The sequence below is a fragment of the Sebastes fasciatus genome, chromosome 4 (genome assembly GCF_043250625.1).
Source record: "Sebastes fasciatus isolate fSebFas1 chromosome 4, fSebFas1.pri, whole genome shotgun sequence".
NCBI classification, from domain to species: domain Eukaryota; kingdom Metazoa; phylum Chordata; class Actinopteri; order Perciformes; family Sebastidae; genus Sebastes; species Sebastes fasciatus.
The window spans coordinates 37,720,157-37,747,195 of record NC_133798.1 but is presented as its reverse complement, the minus strand read 5'-3'; the positions used below and the strand labels follow the sequence as shown (position 1 = coordinate 37,747,195).

Here is a 27,039-nt window from a genome sequence, read left to right as displayed (position 1 = left end):
CCTGCTGCTCGGAGTCGGTCACAACTTTTTCTTGTGTTTTGAAGGAATAACGTCACAGAGAGAAGTCAAACATTAGAGAGTTTAAAGTTTTACATCCGCAGACTGTTTATTTATTAACCAACACGTTTAATTCAGAGGTTTATTTCCTCTTTAGTGGCAACAAGTGAGAGAAGCAGAGGCTTCACAGCAGCTGGTGGAGTTACTGTTGTTATACTGGTGTTACTCTTTATTTCTCTCTGGCTTTTATTGTCTCTTTAGATAATTAAAACACCTGCATTTAATAGAAAGTGAAGTTTTCAGATACTTTACTTAAAAGTAAAAATGTGAAAATATGAAAATACTTTGTTACAAGTTAATGTTGTTGTGCTTTCAAACATGCAAGTAATACAGTGATGGTGGAAGAAGTATTCAGATCCTTTACTTAATTATTATAATAATAATAATTATTGATGCATTAACATCCAAGCAGTATTTTCATGTTGTTACTGTTGCCTCGTTATTTCTCTGTCTTTTATTGTCTTTTTAAATAATTAAAACACCTGCGTTTAATAGACGCTTGATATCATGAGTGCAGGAAGAAATACTCAGATACTTTACTTAAAAGTAAAAATGTGAAAATATGAAAATATGAAAATACTCTGTTACAAGTTAATGTTGTTGTGCTTTCAAACATGCACTCAAGTAATACAGTGATGGTGGAAGAAGTATTCAGATTCTTTACTCAAATAAAAGTAGCAGTAACACAATATAAAAATACTCCATTACAAGTAAAATTTGGGTATTGAAAGTGAAATATGCCAGAGTTATATGTTATATATTTAATTATTATTATTGATGCATTATCATCCAAGCAGCATTTTCATGTTGTTACTGTTGCCTCGTTATTTCTCTGTCTTTTATTGTCTTTTTAAATAATTGAAACACCTGTGTTTAAATGACGCATGATATCATGAGTACAGGAAGAAGCATTCTGACCCTTTACTTAAGTAAAAGTAAAAATACCACAATGTGAAAATACTGTTGTGCTTTCAAACATGCACGAAAATAAAAATATACTGTGATGGAAGAAATATTAAGATCCTTTGCTAAAGTAAAAGTAAAAATACCACAGTGTTAAAATACTCTGTTACAAGTTAATGTTGTTGTGCTTTAAAATATGCACTCAAGTAAACGTACACAGTGGTGGAAGAAGTATTCAGATCCTTTACTTAAATAAAAGTAGCCTTAAAAATACCACAATGTGAAAACACTGCTGTGCTTTTAAACATGCATTCAAGTAAAAATATACTGTGATGACGGAAGAAGTATTCAGATCCTTTACTTAATAACACAATGTAAAAATACTTCATTACAAGTAAAAGCTGGGTATTGAAAGTGAAATATCATCAGCAATATTTACTTGAAGTATAAAAGTACTCACTATGCATGCAGGCAAATGGTCTCTGCCAGAGTTATATTTATTATATTGAGCTACTATTTAATTATTATTATCGATGCATTAACATCCAAGCAGTATTTTCATGTTGTAGCTGACCAAGGTGGAGCTCATTCTCACTGTTTTATATCATTTATGGTATAATTTACTTTATTTATAAGTTTTAAATGCTGTTAAAGTAATAAATAACAAGCTGTTAGATAAATGGTGCAGTAAAAAGTATATTTCCCTCATTAATATAATGTAGTATACATTAGTAGTATACAGCAGCAGCAGTACAGTGCAAGTACCGGTGTATTGTGCTCGAGTACTTAAGTAAAGTTGAGTACATATTGCATGTATTATCGGCAAAATAAACCATCAAAAGTAAATAAAATAAATGTATTGTAGTATAAGTATCAACACAGTACAGCAGCAAAAAAAAAAAGAAAAGAAAATGCTCAAGTAATGTACAAGTACTTCAAAATTGTGCTTCAGTAAATGTACTTTCCAACCCCCAGATATCACGCAGTGTTCAGTATATACTGTTTGTTTTTGCTGTACGTGGACGGTAGACGGTATTCTGTAGGGATGCCCTCTCTCAGTCGATTAATCAGTTGTTTGCTCTCAGTCGACTAAGATTCCTTTAGTCGACTAAGATTTCTTTAGTTTTTTATGTTTATTTCATGCTGAATGACTTATTTCCAAGAATCTTCTGAGCACATCTCTGGTACACACAAGATTTAAAGTGGTGCTTTTATGTGATTCTTTGTGGAGAAACTCAGTTTCACAGATCTGTCGATTAAATCAACTAATCGATTAGTCGACTAAGAATTTCTTTGGTCAAGATCAGCCCTATTATTCATTTAACTCATTTCAATAAGTGAATACGATTTGTTTGTTTGAGGGGAAATGAGCAGTGGTGTAAGTCATGAGTAAGTACTTGAGTATTTTTATTATATGGCACATCGTTACAACGCTCCACAACATTTCAGAGGGCAATATTGTACTTTAGTACTCCACTATATTTGACAGCTATAGTTACTTTGCAGATTAAGATCTAACACAAGAAACGTGATCAATTATGATGCATTGTAATAGATAATACTACCCAGCAGTATAGTGAGTCGTTAAAATGAGCTCCACCTCAACCAACATGTCATGCATCATCAACAATAATCAATTATTTTACTATATAGTAATATAACATTGACGGGGGTCATTCTGCTGCATAATGAGTACTTTTACTTTGAGTTGATGTTGCAGATAATACGTCTGTGTTTTCACTTCAGTAAGATTCAGAATGCAGGACTCGTATTTTGTGTTACTTTTGTGCTACTTTTACTTTAGTAAATGATCTGAATACTTCTTCCACCACTGGAGTTAAGACATAAGTGATGATAATGGGAGTTTATTATTCATATACTTCATACAGGTGTCTCCAAAAGCAGGATTAGAAAACCATAACTGTAGGAAAAATGTTTAAATGTTGCTATATGATCCCGGTGATACACACTTGAATAAAACTTGAATTGTTAGTAAAGGTTTTCGGCGATGATTCAACTATGTACTGTATGTAAGGATTGTTTTAAAATGAGCAACATGTCAGAAGGTACTGTATGTCTTAACTCCCAGAGGCGTGAACCTGATGTTCCTGTTTGGTGAAACACCATAAAGACAGCTCACATACTGTACGTTGGAGAACAAAGAAACACAAAGTATGTAGGGCCGCACAGTTAAAGGAAGATATGTGATTGCGATAACGTTGTTGAATATGGCGATATTACCTGCGATAAATAAGCATATTAAAGGTTGCTCAGTTCTGCCTCTTTCAGTGTACTGCTAAAAATAATTGCTTGTTGAAGTAAAACAAAAATGAAATACATAAATATTTTTCTTATTGAACAAATTGAACATTAATTGAACACAAAAGGCATCAATAAAAAAGATTATAATTACATTTTAAAGTGCAGTTTTTCTACTGATACTCTCTTTAATCCCTGAGTGCAACATCGCTTTCGTGGTTTGTTTATCGCGCATGTTGGCATTGCGATGATTATAAAAAAATTGTTCAGCCCTAAAAGTAACTTATAGAAGGTCTGCTGGGGATTATTTTCATTATAATTTATATTATTAACTTGCTGGTTATTTTCTTAAGTTACCGAGTGAACTGTTTGATCTATAAAATGTCAGAAAATAAGTGAAATCCATCATCACGAGTTCCACAAAGCCATGGTGACGTATTCAAATAGCACTGAACAGCCTAGTTTTGTATCTTCATATTTGACAGAATGAAAACGTGAAAATTTATATAATTTCTGTTTGAAAAGTGACCGTCGATTATCAGTATATTTGCTGATTAATTTTCTGACAATCGACTACTCGTTGATTAGCTAACCGCTGACTTGTCAGGCAAGTATGGACGCAGGAAGTGAGCAGCGGGTTTTGATTGCTGCTTGCTTTTAACTACCTGCTGCCTCGCGTGTCCTGCGTCCCAGCGTTGGTTGTATTCGTCCTCATAAAATGAACATGACCTTTTTACATGGCGCCTGGTTAAAAAGCAAGTTTATCTCCAGCCTTATGGTACGTGTCCACAGGATCCGTCCTTTCAACGCTCCCCATTCATTGTCTATGTAAGCAGCCGTGCAATACATTCTGGTAGATTGGCGGCGCGATTCGAGAGACGGAGCGTCACGACGCCCGCTCCTCATTTGCATAAAGTTGAGGTCTAGTCTACTTTATGCAAATCACGGGTGTTTTACGCAACTCGTCCCCTCTCGAAACTCTCTAGAAACTTTTAAAGTAAGCTTTGTTGATCCAAAATAAAGACAGATTCAGCAGCTGCAGAAGAAAGTTCTCAAACGAGCCTCCATATTGTTTCCGGTTTGAAAGCATTCGTCCAATCAGGTGGGGAGAGCCTTGTATCTAGTGACAGCCCACCAAGCGTCCATCCTATGTTGGGAAGCGGCGCGTCCCCTCGCGATAAAAAACACCCCTGTAGACACGTACCATCAGAGGGTTCTTACTGCTGCCTGCTGTGGACGAAAAACAAAACTTCCCAAAGCCAAGGTGACGTATTCAGACATCACTGAACAGCGTAGTTTTGTACGACCAAGAGTCCAAAATATATTCCATCAATTTACTATCAAGAAAACCAGCAAATATTCACATTTGAGGCGCTGAAAGCAGTGATTTCTTTAAGGGGTCCCTGACCCCAAAAACTTTGAGAACCCCCGTCTTAAACGATGAAAAGTATTAAAAGTTCCTTCTTGTGTATATTGTGTAAATGCAGTATTTCTGTGTGTGGCAGACAGACTTTCTACTGTGCTCCTCTGTGCAGAGTGCAGAGCTGAAAAGGCAGCGTGTGAGTGAATATTTTCAGGGTTGGAGATGACTAACAGGGCTTGCCGGGTTGTGTGTGTGTGTGTGTGTGTGTGTGTGTGTGCGAGTGTGCGAGTGTGTTATGGGGTCCTGCAGGGCAGCTGAGAGACGAGTGTGTTTTCCAGAGGGGCAACAGGTGGATTGGAGCAAGCATGGTGACAGTGTGATGAGGAGGAGGAGGGAGGAAGGGGGGTAAAACACACACCTGTTAAAGCCTCCTCTGGAGTGTCTGACAGCCAGAGGAGTTTGGGGGTTTAGTCCAGGCCTTGGCCCCTTTTTGTGTTCCAGGCTTAGGGTTCACTATTGTCTGATGAGTTAATGTGAACCCTGAGGTTGTGTTGTTTGCTCTGCAGTAATATTGGTGTGTGCGTGTGTGTGTGTGTGTGTGTGGGTGGATGTGGATGTGGATGCGACCGGGCCTAGAGGTGGATGTGTGTGTTTGCGTGGGTGAACGAGTAAGAAGGGAGGTAAAAACGAAAAAGGGTGTGTGAGCAAGCGGGGTTTGTGTTTGTGTGCAGTTGCCCTGAGACAGGTTCCTCTCCACAGCGGAGGAGGTTTTATTATTTATTTTTTTCATCTGCTGTGCTCATCCCACATAGCGATCATTCCTCCTCCGCTCGCACGAGAGGAGCGAATAATGCCTCAGATATGAGCCTTATAGAACAAAGACTTTCTGCACACACACACACACACACACACACATACACATACACACACTCCTCCTTTTTCTCCCAGCAGCGCTCTGCACCCACAGCTCTCTGTGTGTGTCACACTGTGTTGTCCATTGATTCCAGCCAGTCCTGATGGATCTCTCTGTTGGATTATCTGATAGACCCTCTGTCCTCTTGGGCTCCAACTCTTTTGTCAATGACATCTCGAGAGGATAAGGGGGTCAAGACTCGCCTTGTCCGCTAGATAAGGACTTGGAGCTGTGGGAGGTGGCAAATATACAAAGTGCAGCTTGTATTTACTTTTTTTAGAGGCTGCATTTTTTCTCCGTTTAAACCCGTCATAACTGATTATTTTTTGGCCACTTGGGGGCAGCAGAAACAAGCTGTGAACACAACATTGCCATATTAACTTTTTAAGGTAATAATATGTCAAACTATTTACACGTCCAGCAGGTACGGAGAAACATTATTCATTTGAAGTTGTTTCTGCTGAATGTGAGTCCATCCAATATTCACTCTCCTTTTCACTCCTGTTTTGGTCGCCACCAACTCCTGAGAGAAATATTTGGCTCTTTAGCTGCTAAATGCTCCACTAATTTAGACTAGGCCTGCAACTAACCATTATTTTAATTCTAGATTGAAATGCCAATTAGTTTCTAAATTACTTGATTAATCCTTTAGTCTATAAAATGTCAGAAAATAGAGAAAACTCCAAGACTGACACGTCTTGTCATGTCATGTCTTGTTTTGTGTGACCAACAGTCAAATATTAAATCTACAATGATATTAATCAGAGAAAAGCAGGAAATCTTCATATTAAACAGGCTGACAACAGACATTTTTTTGTCATTTTTGCTTGAAAAATAACCCTTGATTATCAATATATTTGCTGATTATTTTTCTGACAATTAACTAATCGTCGATTAGTTAGCGGCTAACTTTGCTTTACTTGCTTACGCGTTCTCGTATCCTGCATTCATTTAGAGCATTGGTTGCGTACGTCCTCAGAAATGAACTAGCCCAGTCTCATAGCAAAGCATGTAATAGACCCGCCTGTCCACCGGAAGAAAACGTTGTCAGTATCACGTTTTGTGTCTCAGTGAATATTACATGCCTGCATGAAGGTGCAGTGTTTTGTAGTAACGGTTGTCACGTGTTGTGTAGTAACGGAAGTCTAACTTCAGAGCTAGTTACGCAGTATGTAAAGTGAGAAAGTCAACAAACACGACTTTCAAGCAGGAGACCCGTTTTTTTGTTTTGGAAGTTACGTTTAGTAGTAGTATTTTACTTAGTTTTCGTACTTATTTTAAGCCCAACCATGATGTTTTCCCTTAACCTTACTAAGTGTTTTTGTTGCCAAAACCTAAGTGAGTGTCTTTGTCGCCCCCTGCTGGTATTGCACTTTCATACAGGCGTGTAATATTCACGTCTCTGCGAGGCAAAACGTGTCCCGGCCACGCTGTCCTCTGATGGACCGGCGGGTCTATTACAACGCAACCCTTATGCGACGCGTGGTTAAAAAGCAAATATATCTCCGGCCTTAGAGCGCTCTCACTGCTGCCTGCTGTGGCCGAAAACGAGGCTGATGAGTGTGAACCGAAACAGCTTAAATGATTAACGGATGAGAAAATGAAGTGGCATCTACTGTATTTTGAGAAGTATAGTAAAGTATCCTCAGTTTCAGCGATTCAATTGAGAGGAGTTGCTGCTTTTTCTTCCTATGTGATTATAAATTGAAGGTCTTTGAGTTTTGGACTGTTGGTCGGACAAAACAAGCAATTTGAAAACGTCATCTTGGGCTCAGGAAAGTGTGATGGACATTATTTACTCTAGTTTTAACATTTCATAAAGCAACATTTGCACAATGGCTTAGAGATATATTATATTTTATTAAGTTGGAGAAGATCCGGTATACTATTAAGGAGTCAGCCGACAAGTTTTCATTGATTTGGCAACCTTTCCTGAGTCGTGTTGACTCCTTAGACTCAGATAACTTCGTGGCTGATTAAAGTTTGGTGTGTGTGTGTATATATCTATCTATATATATAAATAGATAGATATATACTGTATATATGTGTATATATTTGACCAGGAATATGGCAAACGAAGCATTGGAAGGACCCCTGATTTGTCTTTGTGTTAAATTATTCGGCTTAACTCCTGTGCTTGTTTTATGCATGTTAGTGCCCTAGATGATAGGGTGTACTGTCTTAGACCCGTAACAATTTATCATTATTTATTTATGTGTTTCGTTTTCTTTTTATAATTTTTTTTTATGATTATTATTATATATATTTTTATTATTCTTTTTTATTATCATTATTTTAACTATGAATATTTTATTTGTATATTTATGTGTATTTATTTCCTTTTAGTTGAGTGCCCTCTGTGTATTATCATGGGTGGGGGGTGGGTGGGATATCTATCAGTCCAAACATGTTTGTGCAGTGGATTGTCAAAGTTGTATTAACAAAACTCAGAAATAAACCTTTCATAGAGCAATTGATTGATTAATTGATAAAATAATTGGAAGATTAGTTGATAGGTAGTGTTTGTGTGTTTTCATATCAATGCGTTCATGTGTGTTTGAAGGAGGTGTTTACTCTGAATCTGTAACATCTACACTGGGTTGTGTATACAGTATGCATGTGTGAGTGTGTATATATGCATGTATGTCTACATATAAGTGTGTGTGTGTGTGTGTAGTGTGCCGAGCTTGTAGATTCCCAGTGGTGCGGCCCCAGTGGGACTCGGTGCCAGAGAACATGTGCTCGCTCTCAGCAAAAACTCAACAAAACAAACCCGTTTGTCTCCGCCGGCTCTCACTGCGACTTTCCATCGCATAGCCTGATCCTCAGACTGTGTTTCCTGTCTTTACATTCCCGGCCTGATTAGTGGAGATTGTGACCAGTTGAGTACACACACACACACACACACACACACTCACCGAATACACACACAAATGCACGCCACATGCAGTGGGGCACGAGTGGGAGCAGGTTACTGGAGTTTTCTGGAGTGTTTGAGCAGACAAACACAAACCTACACTAATAACTCAAGTTTCTCTTTGTCAGCCTTCAATTTCTTTTAATATTTTTCTTAGATATTGACTCTCATACACTCTGACCTCTGCTCACCTTCCTATTGATTGCTGATCGCTGGTTAAATACAAACAAGACAACGAGTTTACAGCCATGCTAGCAGCTCAGTGAAGATATATTATAGGTAGGGTTAAAGGGACTGTTTGTAAGAATCAGAAATGTCTTGTTAACAGCGACACCTGTGGCCGTTAAGTCAACGAAAGTCAGCGTCCTGTTGCTTCCGCTCGCGCTCGCTCTACATAGACATCAACGAGCATCGCTCAAAACAGTGAGGCGACACACGTCAGCTAAAACCACAATATCACTCTATATTTCAGCTGCTTGGCAGTAATGTTAGCTGACCAGACGAAGGTCTGTCCATGAATCAATGCTGATCCTAGTGTTGGCTTTTCCTGCCTCAGCCTCCCGATCGCGGCCGGAGGGAACAGTTGAGACGCCGGAGTTTTGGTCGGAGGCGATAACGTTTCTCGTTGCAGAGCCCCGTCACTTCACAAGACACAGGAAACCTCTGTTGGTCTGGAGGAGCTGCAGCAGTTATTTCTGCACAAACGTCCACTGTACATTCACTAGATATTCTCAGAGCTAAACTAACTCTTCTGCAGTGTGGAGTGAGCAGCATGCACGTGAATTACAACTTTTTTCTCATAAAGTTATGACTGAATTCTCGTAATATTACGACTTTATTCTGGAAATCTCAGATGTTTTTTTTCCTTCAAAGTGTCCTTAATACTCCGTAGTACATTTGCACTTTGGCCCTCATTGCATTAGACTTATATACTATATACTTTGACTATAAATTGTGTTACCTTCATCCAAATGCTCAAATGATTTGCATTTCTCTCTCTATTTTGATAGAGTAAAGGTTGCTGACCCCTGGTCTAGACCAAAGTGGTGAACCAAATGACCCTCCGGTATTGCCATCCATAGAGCCCCGCTAAAAATACCTAAAAAATACGACCTGTACTCGGTGCCCTCATGTAGCTTACAGCTCCCCTCCCACCTGGCTGGCACTGGTCCAGGTCAAAGGTGAACAGAGGCTCTGCGACCTGCAGCTACATGTGGTGTTTGCCTCCACGTGTGTGTGTGTGTGTGTATTCACACATGTTTGTCCGCTACAGTGTGTGTGTGTGTGTGTGTGTGTGTGTGTGTGTGTGTTGCATATGAACCTGCTTGAATGGTTTCCGTGAGCGTATTTAAGCGTCTGTAGCTCACGTCATGTGTGATGTATAATGTGTGGGCCCCTCTTTGTCCAAGTGATTTTTCCTTCATAACTTGATGCCACAAGTGTGTTTGTCTCAGTTGGTCAGTGTGTGTGTGTGCGTGTGTGCGTGTGTGCGTGTGTGTGTGTGTGTGTGTGCAGTTGTGTTAAGGGGTGGGGGTTGGGGTTACGTGGCCCCCTGCCTGACCACAGCACCAGCTGGGGGATTATCCCCGCTGAGCGGATCCAGGGAAGAGGGGCCTCGCTGTGGGTGGATGAGGGGAGGTGATGGGGGAGTAGGTGGAGAGGGGGGGGGGAGGGGGGGGGGGTTGTTTTAAGGCATGGCTTAGGTTAATTAACCTCATGGACACTTTCATAGAGGCACCGAGCAGCACGCTAATGGTTTACGGCCTCCACAACATCAAATGCAGTTTGCAGTTAAATTAAAATCAAATTACAAAATCGTAAATAGAAAGTTTTGTTGTGTTGTGATTTTTATAACGAAGCCGTCGGCTCACCGTCGAGTCGCTGGCCGGCTCGTGATCAAGATTAGAGCTTATTCTATTGTGCAACAGAGAGATTAACTAATTTGAGTTTTTTGTGTGCCTGATTTAATTTAGAAAAGTTGTATTTAGATTACTTTAGCTTTCATTAAAGGTACGAATGCCGGCGTTGAAGCTGAGTTCATCTAATTACAGTGCCATGTCTATTTTTATATATTTTTTATACACAACTGCAAATTAGCACTAGGAGCAAAACTATATGTTTTTATATATGTGTATTCAGTGATTTTGATGTTTCTTCATGGCAGATGTTATTAAATACATACTGTAACGTTCCAGCTCTTTGTTTTGTCTCACTCTCTGAGCAGACGTTTTGCTGTGCTGAATAATATTTTTTTTTTTTAAACATCAGCTGTAAAAGCAATCAGTTACCAAAAACCTTCACAGCCTCACAGGAGAAGACCTGTTAACTAGTTGATTATGAACAATGTCGCACTCACTTCAGTGTCTGACTGTCCGTCGGGTCACACCGAGTTCAAAAGGTGAGACTTTATTTTGTGCTCCAGTTAATGGAGATAATATATCTAGGGGTTGCACATCTAAACAGTATTATCATTATTGATGAATCTGTCAATAATGTTTTTGATTAATTGATTAGTCTATAAAATGATCCAGAATACTGAAAAATGTCCATCACATTTTCTCAGTCAAAGGTTTTCAAGTTTTCAAATGTAGTTTTGTCCAACCAGAGATGTTCATCATCAATCGACTAATCGATTAAGCAACTAATTGTTCCAGCCCTAAATATATGTAGAAGACAATAATCATGTTCTCTAGTTAAAGCAGCAGTAGGCGAAATTAGAGCGAATATGATTAAAAAAAGTTATTTTTGCACAACGGTTGCTATATGGTGACAGTAGAACATGAAACAGGTAACCTGAAAAAAATCATGTTCCTCTGTGTCCTCCGGTGCTCCTAACGGCATCTGCAAGATTTCACAGACCGGAGGAAAACAAGCAGTAAGATCTGATCTGAGGTCTGCTGTCCAGCTGCCGTCTATGAGAGCCGGCTGTCAATCACTCTGAACTCCGACCAAACGGTCAAACTAGGCAGCGCTGATCAAATATGAATCAATATTCTGTTACATTAATGCCTATTTCTCTCCTCAGATGTTCTCTGAATCATCTTGTAGTGCACGGTTTAGCTGTTAAATGAGAAAGTTTGTAACGCCGCCGCTATTGTGAAATCTGGTGAAGGAACGCCAAGTTCTAGTCACATGACCGGAGCACAGCCAATAGGAACGCTCTCTCAATGAAATGCCCTGTGATTGGTCAAAGTCTCCCGTCACAGGCTAGATTCTCTAAAGCCTGAAAACAGAGCCATGAGGAGGAGCAGAAGTCTAGTTATCTCTCAGAACACTTGAATTACAATATGCTGAAAGGTTATTATGGGATTTTTGTCCAATGATGCCAGAAATATGCTGACTACTGAAGCTTTAATACTATTTCAACCAGTCCTACCTATCATGTACTGTATGTCTGTGGAGACTTTGAGTTTGTCCGGTCTGCTCTCTGAGAGTTTGACTGTCTATTAGTGTGTTGGTGTTTTGTTTGTGTGGGCATGAGTTTATTTTATCACTGTGTGCTTCTACGTCTGTGTCTGTTTATACACGAGTGTGTGAGAGAGAGATGAGATGGGGAGAATGGCTGACTGGCCGCCGGACGCTTTGCAGGAAGCGCTGTGGAACATCAGGGGGCTCCGAGGAAGAGCGAGGAGGGGGGGGGGGGTTGGGAGGGGGGCCGGACTGACCGGAGAGTCTTACTCACTGCGTACAACTCACTGACTGACTCACCAGATCACCTTCTCAACCGTAGCCTCACAACTGAGGACCCCTGTACTGCCTCCACACACGTAACACACACATACACACACATCTTTGGGATTATATATCTGATGTAATGGCTTCTCTTTTTGTTGCCCTAAACCAGGGGTCAGCAACCTTTACTATCAAAAGACACATTTTAGGCAAAAAAAAAGACACCTGTCCGGAGCCGTAAAACATGTGATCATTGTGATGAAGGTAACCCAGTTTATAGTCTAAGTATATAGTATATAAGTCTAATGCAGTGAGGGCCAAAGAGACAATGTACTACGGAGTATTAGGGCCACATTGAGGGAAAAAAAATTGTAATATTACGAGAAAAAAATAACACATAAAATTACTACTTTATAATGTTATATATATCAGTTAATACCATGTTTTTTAATGTATATTAATATATGTAATATTTAATCGAGTCTGTCAATAAAGATGAATTGAATTGATTATGACTTTATTCACGTAATATTATGACTTTAATCTCGAAATCTCCGATTTTTTTTTCTTCTCAATGTGGCCCTAATACTCCGTCGTACCGTCGTACCATAGACCTACAACAATGATAAATAAAAATGAAAATGTAAACAAAAAACAGTTATTCATTTCCATTTTTAAAAATCCACAGGGAGCCACTGGAGAGGAGCTGAAGAGCCTCATGTGGCTCCGGAGCCGCAGGTTGCTGACCCCTGAATGTCCCTAAATGGACGCGGAGGTCTCTTAGCTTCACAGGAAAATGACAAACACAATGTTTGTATTAACTCATGAGTTGGAGCTCTTTCTTCGTCGTGCCCGTTTCCCATTTCTCTCCTGCTACGTCCGCCGAGAGGAAGAGGTGGAGCCGAACGTCTCGTCTCGTACTCTCCACCCAGACGTACTGTGTGAGCACATCCTAAACAAATTGGTGTGGAGAAAACAGGATATGAATCTGTTGGTAGACATTTTGCTGTCAGTCGCCTGTGGCTCTCTGTGCATTTTCTTTCTGTTCATAAAGAGCCGAAGGAATATCAAGTTAATCCTTTTAATTAGTCAGCTGGTTGTTGTTACCCCTCCCACACCCACAACAATGCACAAACACATTGATTAGAATCTCAGCTGAGGATCTCTAACGTTAATAATAATACTGATGAACAAATGGGCATCCTAAAAAGCCTCCTGGCCTTAATATCCTGCTCTGATCCTTCGTGGCATGTGTGTCCGAGTGTGTCTGAGGACGCTGATCCCTCTTTAATGTGTCTCCTCATTCGTTGACTTTAAGGTCCCTCCTCCTCCTCCTCCTCCTCCTCCTCCTCTTCCTCCTCCTGCTGTTGTCTCAACACTAGGTGCCACTTTATTTGTTTTCACTAACCTAATTCATGATCCGAGGTGCTTTTTTACAAATCAGGATTAACAGTTGTGAGGCTGATGTGATCACGTACTGTTTAATATGACTACCTCAATGTGTAAGTTAATGTGAAGGATTACATGGTCCACATTTTCACGATTAGTAGGTTAATCAATAATTCAAAGGACAGAAAATTAATCAACAATTAATTGTTTAAAGCTTCCCTATACGGGATCCAGACCATTAATATATAACTATTTGCTATATAAAGATACAGAGGAGTAATGTCTACCTGAGCAGAGAATGAAGTTGCTCTCTCTCTCTGTGTGTTGTAATCCGAGCTCCTCTGTGCTTTGTTGACATAGCCGGGCCGGCCGAGCATTTCACGCTGTGAAATCTTTGTAAAATGTTCCGTGGATGAATCTGGATTTGAGAAATTTCCTCTTTACTGAGCACCATGTCAATCTCATCATCCTTTTCTTGCTTTCCCAGGACTGCCCTGCTGCCACATCCAGTCCACCACCATCATCATCATCATCATCATCATCAGCATATCTGTGGATTTCATACAGGTGGGCCTGTTCCCTGCAGTCTCTCCCTTCCTCCCATCATCCCCACCCGTCCCACAACCCACCCCCTCAACCCGCTGCTCCGTGGTCCCCTGTCCGTGGTCGCCACCACGTCTGCGGAGTGGGTGCCGGCTCCCTCCCCCAGGGGTGGGAGCGAGGAGCTGGGGGACGCGCTCGACAAACCCCTGGAGAACGATGCGGAGGGCGTGTGGAGCCCGGACATCGAGCAGAGCTTCCAGGAGGCCCTCGCCATCTACCCGCCGTGTGGCCGCAGGAAGATCATCCTCTCTGATGAGGGCAAGATGTACGGTACGCCCACCTCTGTCCTCCTACTATCATGTACCTCTTTTCCTCTTGAATGGGATGATAAACACGATACCTGAAGAGCAGCTCAGGTGGAATAATGCTCTCTAGCAAGTCAGGTAGTCATACTTTTATCATCTTCTGTCAATTTTAAATTCAGTATACCTCAGAATATCACATTTGGATGTAAAGCTGTGCTGTGGTTGAGAAAAATGTGACAGCAACGTGCAAAACATTCACCTAAGAAATGACAAATAATTGTAATTTTGCAGGTGTAACATACCTGATCCTTTTGTTTTTAAATGTTTTAAAGCTTAAAAGGCATTTATTATTTCTGCAAATTTACAAACTCTAACTTTAAAAGTTTTAAAATGGCATTCAGTTTGGTGAGCGGCGCATAATGACTTTGTTTCGGACTCAAAACACACATTTTAGGACTTTACTTGGGACGTGTTGGTCTTGATTTGTGACTTGTGAAACCATGAGGATGAAGGAATCTCTGTGTATCAGCTTTGCCTCAGTAGACAACTGAGGCCGGATCTGGAATGATGACATCTTACATGGGTTATAGTAATTGTTTTTTTAATAAGCTCTAAAGGCCTGAACACACCACAAATTAAAAAACTGAGAATATTCGCGTGGTGAAATCAGTTAATCGCCCGTCTCTCGAGGAGGTGTAATTAATTAATCCCATAAATAATGTTATTAATGATAATTCCAAATGGAGGAAGCTATCGTAGCTTTATTAGCTTCCTCACAACTTATGTTGAACTTCCTCTGACGGAGTAAAAAATGTTCCACAATAGAGCAATGGTTTGCAGTTTAGGGAAGACAGTCGACTGTACAAATCCGTTTTTTGAATAAACTGTGAACTTACTGTGCCGTTACTGACCGTGCTAACAAGTTTCCTAACGAGAGCTTCATTTTTCCTGTTTAAGAACTTTTTATTAAACAGATGCTCTGGTGTGACGTCATGCTATAGTAGGAGCTAGTTAATAAGGTGCAGCAAAGATGCACCTTATTAACAAGCTCTTACTATAACTGTGCTCCAGATCTCATCATTCCACATTTTGCTAACCTTTGGTATTTACCTCATTATCTCTCCTACACTATTTTCCTCAATGCACTTGCTTTGCTGTAGAATTACATTGGGGGGAAATATTTTAACACATAGTGTCATTCATTGACATTTTTTTCTTTTTTAAACAGCTTGTTCAGCGTGAAGAAATAACGATAAATAGCTGGTTTAAAGTGTCAGCAGTCAGTATATATTTTTGGCATCATTGGGCAAAAATCCCATAATAACCTTTCAGCATATTGTAATTCAAGTGTTCTGAGAGAAAACTAGACTTCTGCTCCTCCTCATGACTCTGTTTTCAGGCTTTAGAAAAACTAGCCCGTGACGGGAGACTTTGACCAATCACAGGTCATTTCATTGAGAGAGCATTCCTATTGGCTGTGCTCCGGTCATGTGACCAGAACTTGGCGTTCCTTCACCAGATTTCACAATGTCGGCGGCGTCACAAACTTTCTCATTTTACAGCTAAACCGTGCACTACAAGATGATTCTGAGAACATCTGAGGAGAGAAATAGACATTAACGTAACAGAATATTGATTCATATTTGATCAGCGCTGCCTAGTTTGACCGTTTGGTCGGAGTTCAGAGTGATTGACAGCCGGCTCTCAGACGGCAGACCTCAGATCAGCTCTTACTGCTTGTTTTCCTCCGGTCTGTGAAATTTTGCAGATGCCGTTAGGAGCACCGGAGGACACAGAGGGACATGATTTTTTCAGGTTACCTGTTTCATGTTCTACTGTCACCATATAGTGACCTTTTTATAAAAATAACTTTTTTTAATCATATTTGCTCCGATCCAAAATATTTATTGTAGATGGACTTTATTGAAAAGGAAGTTGAAGGCTGTGAACCTCTCCTCATACAGACACGACTGTATATAAACCCACAGTGCAACATGTCTGTAGTGTTGTAGGGCACAAACAGACTGATTATTCGCTTCCGCACACTTCCCACTATAAACTGCACTTCATACGGTCAGACAATTAGTTTCACATACTCTCTCCCACACACACACACACACACACACACACACATTCATCACCACAACTGTGTGTTCATGTTTCACATCACTCCCGTTTCCTGCACAGCTGTCAGCTCCATAGTGTGTTCAGTATGATGGCATGATGTGTCAGAAACAGGCGCTCACACTCTAATCACACAATGTGCCTCTCATGCAGACTTCAGTTTGTTCATCTTCTATCATATTCTATCATATTCAGCCCTTCAAGATCCGTAACAATGACGAGTAAATCATTAAAGTCTGATTCGTCAGCCTCGTCAACATACAGCGAGTTATTTAGACCTTTGTCCCATTGTATTTCTGGCGGGGATAGCGGAGAGTACTTTACAGTGTTGTTACCAAAATTAGCTCCAAATCTCTCACCCCAAACGGGTTCAGTGGAGCGAGGATAATTCGCACTTCCCAGTTGTGATTAAATGTTGTTGCCTCACGTAATCTATGAGATATTTTGCTGGGATTTTCCTAGGGCTGCCTCCTTTTAGTCGATTAGTCGACTAATCTGCCATTATGGTCTTAGTCGACAAACATTTCTTTCGTCGATTAGTCGTTTTTTTATGTTTTTTTTCATGCTGAATGCACATCTCTGGTAAACACACGATTTAAAGTGGTGCTTTTCTGTGATTCTTTGAGGAGAAACTCAGTTTTAAAAACACATTCTCACTCCCAACTTGTAAAAATACCGCCGCTCGGCATGTGTCGGCCTGTGTCGCTCGGCCTGTGCCGCTCGGCTCGGCCTGTGCCGCTCGACATCGGAGACCGACACGCACGGAGTACCCCTCTTGCGTTACTTTTGGACATGCATAGTGTCCTTTCAAAATAAACTTCCGTTTGCACAGGAAGTTAGGTTTAGGCAACACAACCACATAGTTAGGGTTGGGAAACGGTCGTGGTTGACGTTAACTTTACTGGCTAGCGACTCACGTGACTCACGATACCGACGAGTCACATGACTAAAGACTGACAAAATAAGTCAACGTTACTTTTAGTGTCACACGGGACACGAACAGCGGTCTCCTGGTTGAAAGTCTTGTGTTTGTCCGACCAACCCTCACACCCGCCCTGAACGGACTCTCACGCTGTTAATACTACGTCACCTGCTCCGACAGTCGAATAACGCAGCGGGTGAGTTTAAATTGGAGTTAGTTGAAAGCCCGGTTCGTCACACATAGTGTTGCTAAAGGGTGCCTCTGTGCGTCGGTTTCCGATGCCGAGGGGCGCTGCCCAATCAGTGATTTGACGAGTTGGGAGTGAGAACGGGTTGGTTTTACAGATCTGTCGTTTAAATCAACTAATAATCGATTAGTCGACGATATCTTTTGAGTGTTAGTAGACTTAGAATTTCTTTGGTCGAGGACAGGGCTAGATTTTCCACACTAACTGTAGCTTGACATTACACCGTTCATGCTATTTGGCTAAAGATAATTGTTGGCTTCATTCAATCCTGAAATAATGATTTGATGTTTGGAGCAGCAACATAACTTTACCGCAGGTCGTTCCTGATTGAATCTTTGGGGTAACAGGTGTTGGGAAGGTGAGGTGACATTCCTCTACGACATCTTGCTGAAAGACGTTTGCTAACAGATGGCCTGGCCATCGCGTGTCCGCTGTTTGATAGCGGATCCGCTCGGTGGAAAACGGGCGGGCGTACGGAGGTAGCGGCGGCGCTATCAGACAGCCTTTGTCATCGCCTTGTTTTGTCACTTTGCCAGACAGCTCCGTTAACTGTTGGCTTTGCCTAGCCTTGCTTAGCCACCTATTGAGGTCATGGCCATCCTCTGATCAACACTTAAATCCTTATAAAGCCTGTAATAATAGTTGGAGGGGATGGGTGGTCAGGGTGATGGGGGGGTGTATGGGTAAAGGTGGTGATGGTGGGGTTTTTGGCAAGGCAGGCACTGAGGTGCCCCTTCCTCCCTGTGGGGGTCATGGGCAGGTGATACGCGCCAGGGAGCGCGTTGGCCCGCCAGGAATGGCATGTGCGCTTGGGAGCCCGGAGGGGTTCAAGGCAGCCCGGCTGTAACCCTAAACCAGAATAGACGTTTACCCTTTGAGCGCCTGGAGGGGAGGAGGACGGGTGGACAAATAAACACCAAGGTGGGCAGCGGTGTCTTGCATGGCCTCGTGGGGGCCCAGCTGAAATCTCACACCTGTCCCCAGTGTGTGTGTGTGTGTGTGTGTGTGTGTGTACTGCATGTGTGTGTGTTTCACAGTGAGAAAGGTAGAGGTTGTGCGTCCTTGCTATTTCTGTGATTTCACCTCGCTCGTATCTCTTTGTTTCAGACTCCCTGTCTCTCTTTGTCCTTTATGAACAACTCCTGTCAGTCTGTCCGTCCGGCCTTTCAGTTCACCTCCAGCTGCTCTCTGAGTTCATCCTGACAGCCTCGTGGCAAATCCAGATTTATGGCTCGAGAAATGAGGCAAGAGTACGTGGCCCACTGTGCCCCCATTGGCCCTAAACAGCCCTTCCCTTCCAGCTCCCCTAGCTGTCCTCCCCTTTTATCGCCATCCCCGGGGGTCACAAGTGGCCAACAACTCAAGTCATTCAAGCAACCACAATCAATGCAAAGCCACTTTGAAGGTCTTTAGTGTTGTTAATGTTGTTAAAGCCCTGACGGGTGGTCTTTAATCAGGTAGCCAAATCAAATATCAGCTGAGAATATCTTTAAAGGCATACATGGCATGGTGAAACGATGACTTGATGGTTTTTTAGAAATGTTATTTAGTCTTCTCACATGCGCTAAATGGGGATGCATAGACAAAACAAACTTCTAGCAAAATAACTCAGAGCGACATACTCTGAATTTTAGGTTGAATTCCCCCTCTGAGGAATGAATGCCATTCTCCGCTAAACAATATGATATTGAGTCTCCGAGCAGCGAAACAGAGGGAATGTGTGCTTCTATCCAGTGTAAATTGAATGGAATGTTTTTTAGCACATATTCCGGCGTGCATTCATCACATTTCTTTCCCATAATGCTTCGCATGGCGCTGGCCCCTCGCGCCCGTTACTCAACAGACCTATTAGCTCGCTTATTAGGGACGGTGTCACGGATATTGCGGCGGTTGTGTGCTCCAGCGGTAATTCGACATGCATCTGCCAAGGAAAACATTTCCTGCCTTGTGTGGCTCTCAGCGAGAGAGAGAGACGTGCCCTGTGGTCTGACCGAAGGCCTCATGCTGCAATAATGGAAAAACAGTCCCAAAGTTGTAGTTCAGTGGAAACCAAATGTGCTGACAGCTCTCACTAGAAGAATGTGGCACTGGCATTATGATTATCTCCCCTCTTTATTTACTGCATTATTTATGTGCCGCTTTTGCAATTGTTTTCTTTTATTTTCTTTTTATTTGGCGGCATTAAATCATGTTTTTATGCAGCTGTTTTGGTTTCGTCACACTTGATTTCCTATAACATCTGTGAGAGGAGACGCTTTTCTCACGTTTTGATGCTTCCTGTAAAAAAACAAAAACCAACACGTGTTATTGTAGTGGATAAAGTCCGCAGTGTCTCCCTCAGTAGTGGCATATTTTTCTGTCAGAGCAGAACAAAGAATACCCACACAATGAATCATGCTCCCACTGAGCTCCGCTTGCGCAACATTTCAAACCCATTGTCGTTTTTTTTTGTCAGGCGACGCAAATATGTTTTCGCCTCAAGTCTCATTCTCATTAAGAATGTGATGTAAAGGTCAGTGGAAAGCAACAGCGAGTCCTCACCCGGGTACAAACTCTGGCAGTAAAGTGAGAGATTCACTGGTGACCTTGGCCTGTTGACCTTTTTGAAGAAGCCTCTGGAGTGTGTGTGTGTGTGTGTGTGTGTGTGTGTGTGTGTGTGTGTTTTCAAGTGGTTTTCCTTTGTAACCGTGTCTCAGTTCTTTGCTTGAAGACGTACACTGACTTCTGCATTATGTTTTGTAAACTAAAGGCAATATGGATGACATTGATAGGGACAACTGTGTGTATATTCTGCACTGGCTTGCTTCAACTCTTCATTGAAGGTCTATGATGTTTACTCAATAGGAAATATTTACCAGCCGCGACGTCTGTTTTGTTTTCACCTTCTGAGTCTCTGTGAGTCCTCTTGGCAAAATGTGCTCCTGGAGACACCGACTGTAGCAGAACCAACCGTGCAAGATGCAGTCACAAAACCTTTATAGGTGTGTAGCTGAGATCAAAATGAAGTCAGAGTTTGAAGATGGGTGCAAGGGTGCCGGAAGTAGGGCGGAGTAGGAAGCGGGGAGGAGGTCCTCCCACTTTGAGATGGTCTCTAGTCAAACCATGTTTCTTATTGCTGCACTGGAGATGGAAATGTCTTGTGCATCATTTTATACACTTTCCAGCTTATCTTTTCTTTTATTAGCATGACAGACAAGTGGTTTGTGTTTCACCGGTGGGGGGACACACAAGCCTCACATGAGGATGAGCCTGAACCTCGTAACATTTAGTCCTGATGCTGGCTTTCATGCTTTCCTGGGACTTAATGCTCTCTGGAGGGTTTTCGAGGAAACCCCCCCGCCGCCGACGGAATCTCTGCTCCCTCCATCCGAGTCAATCTCCTTCTGTCTGTACAGCTCCGTATCTCACGGTGAAACCAATAGGAGGTGGCGAGCAGTGACAGCAGTGTAACAGAGCTGTCACTGTCACCTTATCTAGACATCTCAGATCAGCAAGGTGAAAGGTAGAAGGTTCCAAACGGGTCAGACATCTGTTGATCTGTCTATGTGATTAAAATACGTCGAGCCTCGCGCAAACTACCTCTGCATAAATCTCTGTGATTGCAAAGACACTCGTGGCATGTTGTGTTAATATAACATGACATCTGTTAAATTTACTCCTCTGCTGGAAATACTATACTTAAATACTTTGTCAGAAATCAAGAGCAAACTTCAGATTTGGCTCGAGGCAGCAGAGCTTCTGGTTACTGTGCTGATAAGAGCAGGACTCTGATTATCTCTCACAGGTGTCATTCAGGCTGGCAAAAACCACAGCTTCCTCTCAGAAACCAACTCACAGTTAATAAGAGAATAGGAGGGAAAGTGACGCTTATTTGTATTGATCCTCTATTTGCTTATAATTTCCTAATAATTTCTCAAATTTCCTGAATTTAATGTTACTAATTATAGGTGACATGGAGACAAAGACTTCGACGTTAGTTGTGTTTACTTCAAAAGCAGTTTCGGATTTCTGGAGGAATTTCTGGAGGAGATGCTCCAATATACAAAATATCTGTGTTATTGGCAGCTTGTTTCAGTATACTGTATGTTGAATTGATTGCCTGTAGACAAAATACTTCGGGTTATACTGGTCAGGCAATTAAAGCTGAAGTAGGCGAGATTGGAGCAAATATCATTAAAAAAAAGTTATTTTTATAAAACAGTCGCTATATCGTGACAGTAGTAAACAGGTAACCTGAAAAAAATCATGTTCCTCTGTGTCCTCCGGTGTCCTCCGGTGCTTCTAACGGCATCTGCAAGATTTCACAGACCGGAGGAAAACAAGCAGTCAGAGCTGATCTGAGGTCTGCTGTCCAGCTGCCGTCTATGAGAGCCGGCTGTCAATCACTCGCGAACACCGACCAAACGGTGAAACTAGGCAGCGCTGATCAAATATGAATCAATATTCTGTTACGTTGATGCCTATTTCTCTCCTCAGATGTTGTCAGAATCATCTTGTAGTGCACAGTTTAGCTGTTAAACCAGCTGCTTCATTTGTGAGTTCGAGAGTGTTTTATGAATATCTGCATGAATTCAAAAATACCTACATTTTTGGGATAGTAACTTGACAGACGAAAACATAGCAATCGCATAAATTGCCGAGAGTTTTCTGATATTTGTCACATGAAAACATTGGTTAAGAGTTAGGTTCATTATTTGAGGGTTTTGGTTTAGATTAAAGCTGCAACAATTAATCAATAAGTTGTCAACTATTACATTATTATTTGAACTATTTTGATAATTGATTAAACGGGTTGAGTAATTAAAAAAAAAGAAGTAAAAATTCGGACTCCAGCTTCTTAAATGTGAATATTTTCTGGTTTCTTTCCTCCTCTATGACAGTAAACTGAATATCTTTAAGTTGTGGAAAACAAGATATTTGAGGACGTCGTCTTTGGCTTTGGGAAACACATTTTTCACCATTTTCTGACATTTTATAGACCCAACAACTAGTCGATGAATGGAGAAAATAATCGTTAGTTGCAGCCCTAATTTGGATAAAAAAATAACTTAAAATGAAAACGTTCTTAATGAAAGAGAGTATGTCATTGTACACATCACTGGAGTTTCCTCAGTTATTATGCATGTTCCACATTATTATATGCACACAGTCATCATGCTTATAATATGTTAGATGATATGAACCAAATATATTAAGCATTAATATGCTCGACTTTGACTCTAGTTATCTATTTTTTAAATGATCCAGGTATGCTTAGTGTCTCTGTTAATGCTGGAGCAGCATGTTGCATCACTGGCTCTCTATACTGTTGTAGCACTGGACTCGCTGCTCGTTGTCCGGAGGCTTGATAGAGGTCTTTTCAGAGCTCAGCAGGCTCTATCGGAGGGGAAATAACACCCAGCCAAGACATTCCTGCAGCCTAAATGTGACCTTTGTTTTCCAGAGCAGCAGACACACTGGGGCATATGTGCTGTTGAGGGGAGACGTATGGCTGGCAGATGTGTCTGCAGACAGGATGGCAGTTTGTACACAGTCAGACATGCAGGCACAAATGTACACACAAATCTAAGTGTTAGAGTAATTATAACTTCATTAAATTTGGTCAGAGGTTCAACAGATTGTAGTTGAAAATGCATGCACATACAAGTTGTTCTACAGAGATGGCTGTATCATTCAAGGTGCATTTGAGATTGATAATTATAGTTTGATTTCAGCCTGAATAGTGTAGACTAGGGTGATGAATCCAAAGGTTTATGTACCTACTATAGGGGGGTGTTGTTGTTGTTGTACACACACATACAGGACGTGGGGGTGATGTCGGAGCAGCAGATGCAGGACCCGGTCCGGACCAGTCAGTATATAGGAATGTGAGGAATGCACCAGGCTGAGATGGAGACACTGAGAGAGAGAGATCAGACCAGGCCAGTGATGACCGCAGCCCCGCTGGGGAAGGGCAGATTTATGAGCAGGCAGGCCCAGAGGTTGACTTTGGAAGGGACACTATAGAGCGCCTTCACTAACCCCGTCCACCGCTCTCTGACCTCCACCAACCGGCCTGAGGAGGAGGAGAAAACTGGTGAAACAGTGTTTGTAAAGGCCTTTTAGGACCATCACGGCTCCAGGAATCAAGACTTTAGATGTTTTTGATTGAGTTCGGGGTACTGTATTTGTACTGAAGTGCAGTACCAGCACATTCTTTATCATATAGATGAAAAGTTACCAGCAACAGCAGTCTCCCCTATAAACTCACAATTTATAACGTTTTCTAGGTAGCAGTATCCCCTGAACTCTGGATCACTCTGACTTTGCTGCTGCCGCTGCGGTCGGACACTTTTCGTGCCCTTAAGAAAAGTTTCCAGAATCAGATTTCCCCCCAGACGAGTCCGTGACTGCAGGCCGTGTGATAAACAACATCAAACTGTGGAGCAGCGGGTGACGGTGTAATGTTCCTACTGACTTTCCCGCAGCCCTTCGGCCCGTCGGTGCTACTCCCGTTGGATATAATGATCTCATCGCTGTGTGACTGAGTCCCCCTCTCTGATCTCATGTGTGTGTCGGAGGATATTTTTGATGGGGGCCCTTCCCCGAGCACTCGCGCTAGGAGTGGCAGGGCATCTGATACGAGAACATGAAGCGAAGCCTCTTCGACAGCCCATTAATGAAGCTGTTGTTTACATGCTTGCAATACATACCTGGCTAATTTTGAATGGAGATACCGTCTTATTGATAAAGCTGTTTGTCCTTTGCTTTGTTGCTGGCAGAGTACATTTTTTTAATCGTTATTCCTGAGAAGAAAAACCTTTTCATTTTAATGTAGAAAACATTTTTTATTATTTATCCTGTCAGACAGGTATGTTGACATTTCATCACAGAAGAACTTTCCGTCTCTCGTGTCTTTCCTGGTTGTACTTGACAAATACCGTGGTTTTCACGTCGATCAAGTTTGACAACAACTTCAGCCCAAAAGCTTTCAACTCCATAACAAGAGTTTCAAAAGATGGTCTGGTTTTTCTGAATTCATGAAAAGTTTTTTATTCATCTGTGGAGACATGCTCACGCATCTGTGTCTGCTATTTTGAAAATCCCTTTTGGATTGGGTACACAATGTACATCTTACTGTACGCTGTGTGAGGGAAGTTTGCACAAGATAAATTGCCGGGGAACTGGAAGAACTTGCTGCTGTAACGTGAGGAACTCGATAGAGGCAACTTAATGTTCATTTGAGGTCAAGTACTGTGAGGACTTTGACAAAGCTCTCTGTTCGTCTTTTCAAGAGTTTGATTGCGAGGAAATGTGGAACACTTTCTTAATCCCTGGGGAATTAAAGAAATATGCATTTAGGGGCTCAAACAATCGGCCGGCGAGTGCACCTCCCGATAAACACTAAACGGTTGAGGAGTTACAGTTCTGAAAGGAAAATAAGATTGAGACGGAATGAATGCCGCGACTCGGGCTGAAGTGTGTGTGTGTGTGTGTGTGTGAGAGTTTATGTCTAGTGTGCGACTGTGTGTATAAACTGGAGTAGACGGCATTTTAGAGAGGGGTTTAGTCCACAAAAGCCTCACACAAAGGCAGTTCTACAGCTGGGTAATATGTGTGTGTGTGTGTGTGTGTTGCAGGAGCCTGGAACTTTACAAAGACTCAGATCGACTACTTTTTTCCTCTTGTTATCTCTCCCAACCAGCTCTGGTTCATTCACAGATAATATCACTCTGTTGTTGTTTAATAAACATGTTTAATAGTTGCATACATGTGCTAAAAACAGCTGGCATCTTCCGTCTCTGTAAAGTGAAGTCAATGCTGAAGTGCCTTAAACCTGCATTCTTTCTAACAGCCAGCAGGGGGCGACTCCTCTAGTTGCTAAAAGAAGTCTGATTATATAGATGACATTAAAAAAAAAATCCCGAAGCCGGATCATGATCCGGATCGCCACCAAAATCTAATGGATTGTTCATTGTGCCACACCCCACCCCTCCAGGAAATTTCATTCAAATCCATCTCGGACTTTTGGAGTAAACCTCCAAACGGACAAACCAACAAACCAACAAACCAACGGCGGTGAAAACATAACCTCCTTCCTATAGGCCCTCTGCATGGGCGGAGGTAATAAAAGCCAAAACTATGAAACCAAGAGTTTATAGCTTTATAGAGCCCACAGTTTACAGAGGCAGACGTCTGGCCGATAGATTCCCCCCTGCTGGGTGTACAACCTGCAGTGACTTAGCAACAACACTCAAATGCTTTCAGAAAGCATTACGTGGAAATCCATGTCTGCGGTTCACATGAGCACCGAGGACGAAAAGGGTGTCTTGCGTTCCGCGCAAAATCTGATCACTTTTATTGGCTGACGAAATTTCTGATGGGGGGGTTCGGGTTTCTTCGTTTCACCGTTAGGCGTCGCTTGATTGGCCGGTTTATGAAGCGCGAGGAGGTCTGACCCGGGCATCACTATGTAAGGGAAAATCTGACGGGTTTGTACCAGGTTGTGTGTCGTGACTGATCCGTGTGTTAATTCACATGGAGATGTGGTGCCAAGGGAAAATGACCGTGTTTAAGAGGTGGTGCAAACTCTAGTGTGTGTGTGTGTGTGTGTGTGTGTGGGCCTGTGTGGGAGCATGAGAAATCTCCTTTGAGTGCAAGAGTGGTGTGATTCACTCTGTAAATGATCTTGTGTCTGTCTGTGTCCTCCCTTTTTATTACTGTAGTACCAGTTTCTGTTCTCTATGCAACTAATTGATTGTTTTTATTTATAATTAATCTATTAATTGTTATAATTGTCCCAAAAAGTTTTGTAAAAAAAGCCCACAACAATTTCCCAGAATTGATATTCAAGTGATAATGATATTAAACAATGTAAAATCTGCAAATACTGACATTTGAGATGCTGATTCCAGCGAACGTTTTTAGCGTTTTTGCTGATAAAAGTTAATTTAAAGGACCAGAGTGTAGCATTGAGGGGGATCTATTGGCAGAAATATAATATAATATTAATAAGTAGGTTTTCTTTAGTGTATAATCACCTGAAAATAAGAATTGTTGTGTTTTTGTTACCTTAGAATGAGCCGTTTATATCTACATATGGGGCGGGTCCTCTTCATGGAGTCGTGTCTATAGAAGGTAATCCATAAGTCGCGTAACGCTCGTGAGATGGTTGGGGTTACGCATTGACCTTGAATGGTTAAAGGTGCTAAATACGGGTTGGGAGCACTTCTTTTGTCTTTCAACGGTTCTTAACATGGTGGCGGGAAACCGCGGCTCGCAGCTAACGGTGCTAACAGCGGAAAACAGTACAAACAACTGGGGAAAGTGCTGACAGAGATAACTGTGTTTACCTGAGAGGGAACTGGAGGTCGGGTGCTACGCTTCTGCGACCTTAGCTGTAACCGCCGTATGAGACATGACTCTACTACACACTCCTTTACAGA

At 41.8% G+C, this 27,039-nt stretch overlaps 1 protein-coding gene across 6 annotated transcripts in view; it reads left to right on the top strand.

Moving 5' to 3' along the window:
* Nucleotides 1-27,039, top strand: part of tead4 (TEA domain transcription factor 4) — a 47,927-nt gene that overhangs the window by 479 nt on the left and 20,409 nt on the right. For 3 of the 6 annotated variants that reach the window (XM_074634265.1, XM_074634264.1, XM_074634263.1), the window contains exon 2: nt 13,961-14,346. In XM_074634265.1, coding sequence (XP_074490366.1) covers nt 14,340-14,346 — 7 coding nt within the window. In that variant the 5' untranslated portion in view covers nt 13,961-14,339. Of the gene's footprint in view, nt 1-8,172; nt 8,377-13,960; nt 14,347-27,039 lie in introns of those variants that run through there. The other 3 variants (XM_074634266.1, XM_074634267.1, XM_074634268.1) reach the window with 3 other exon arrangements.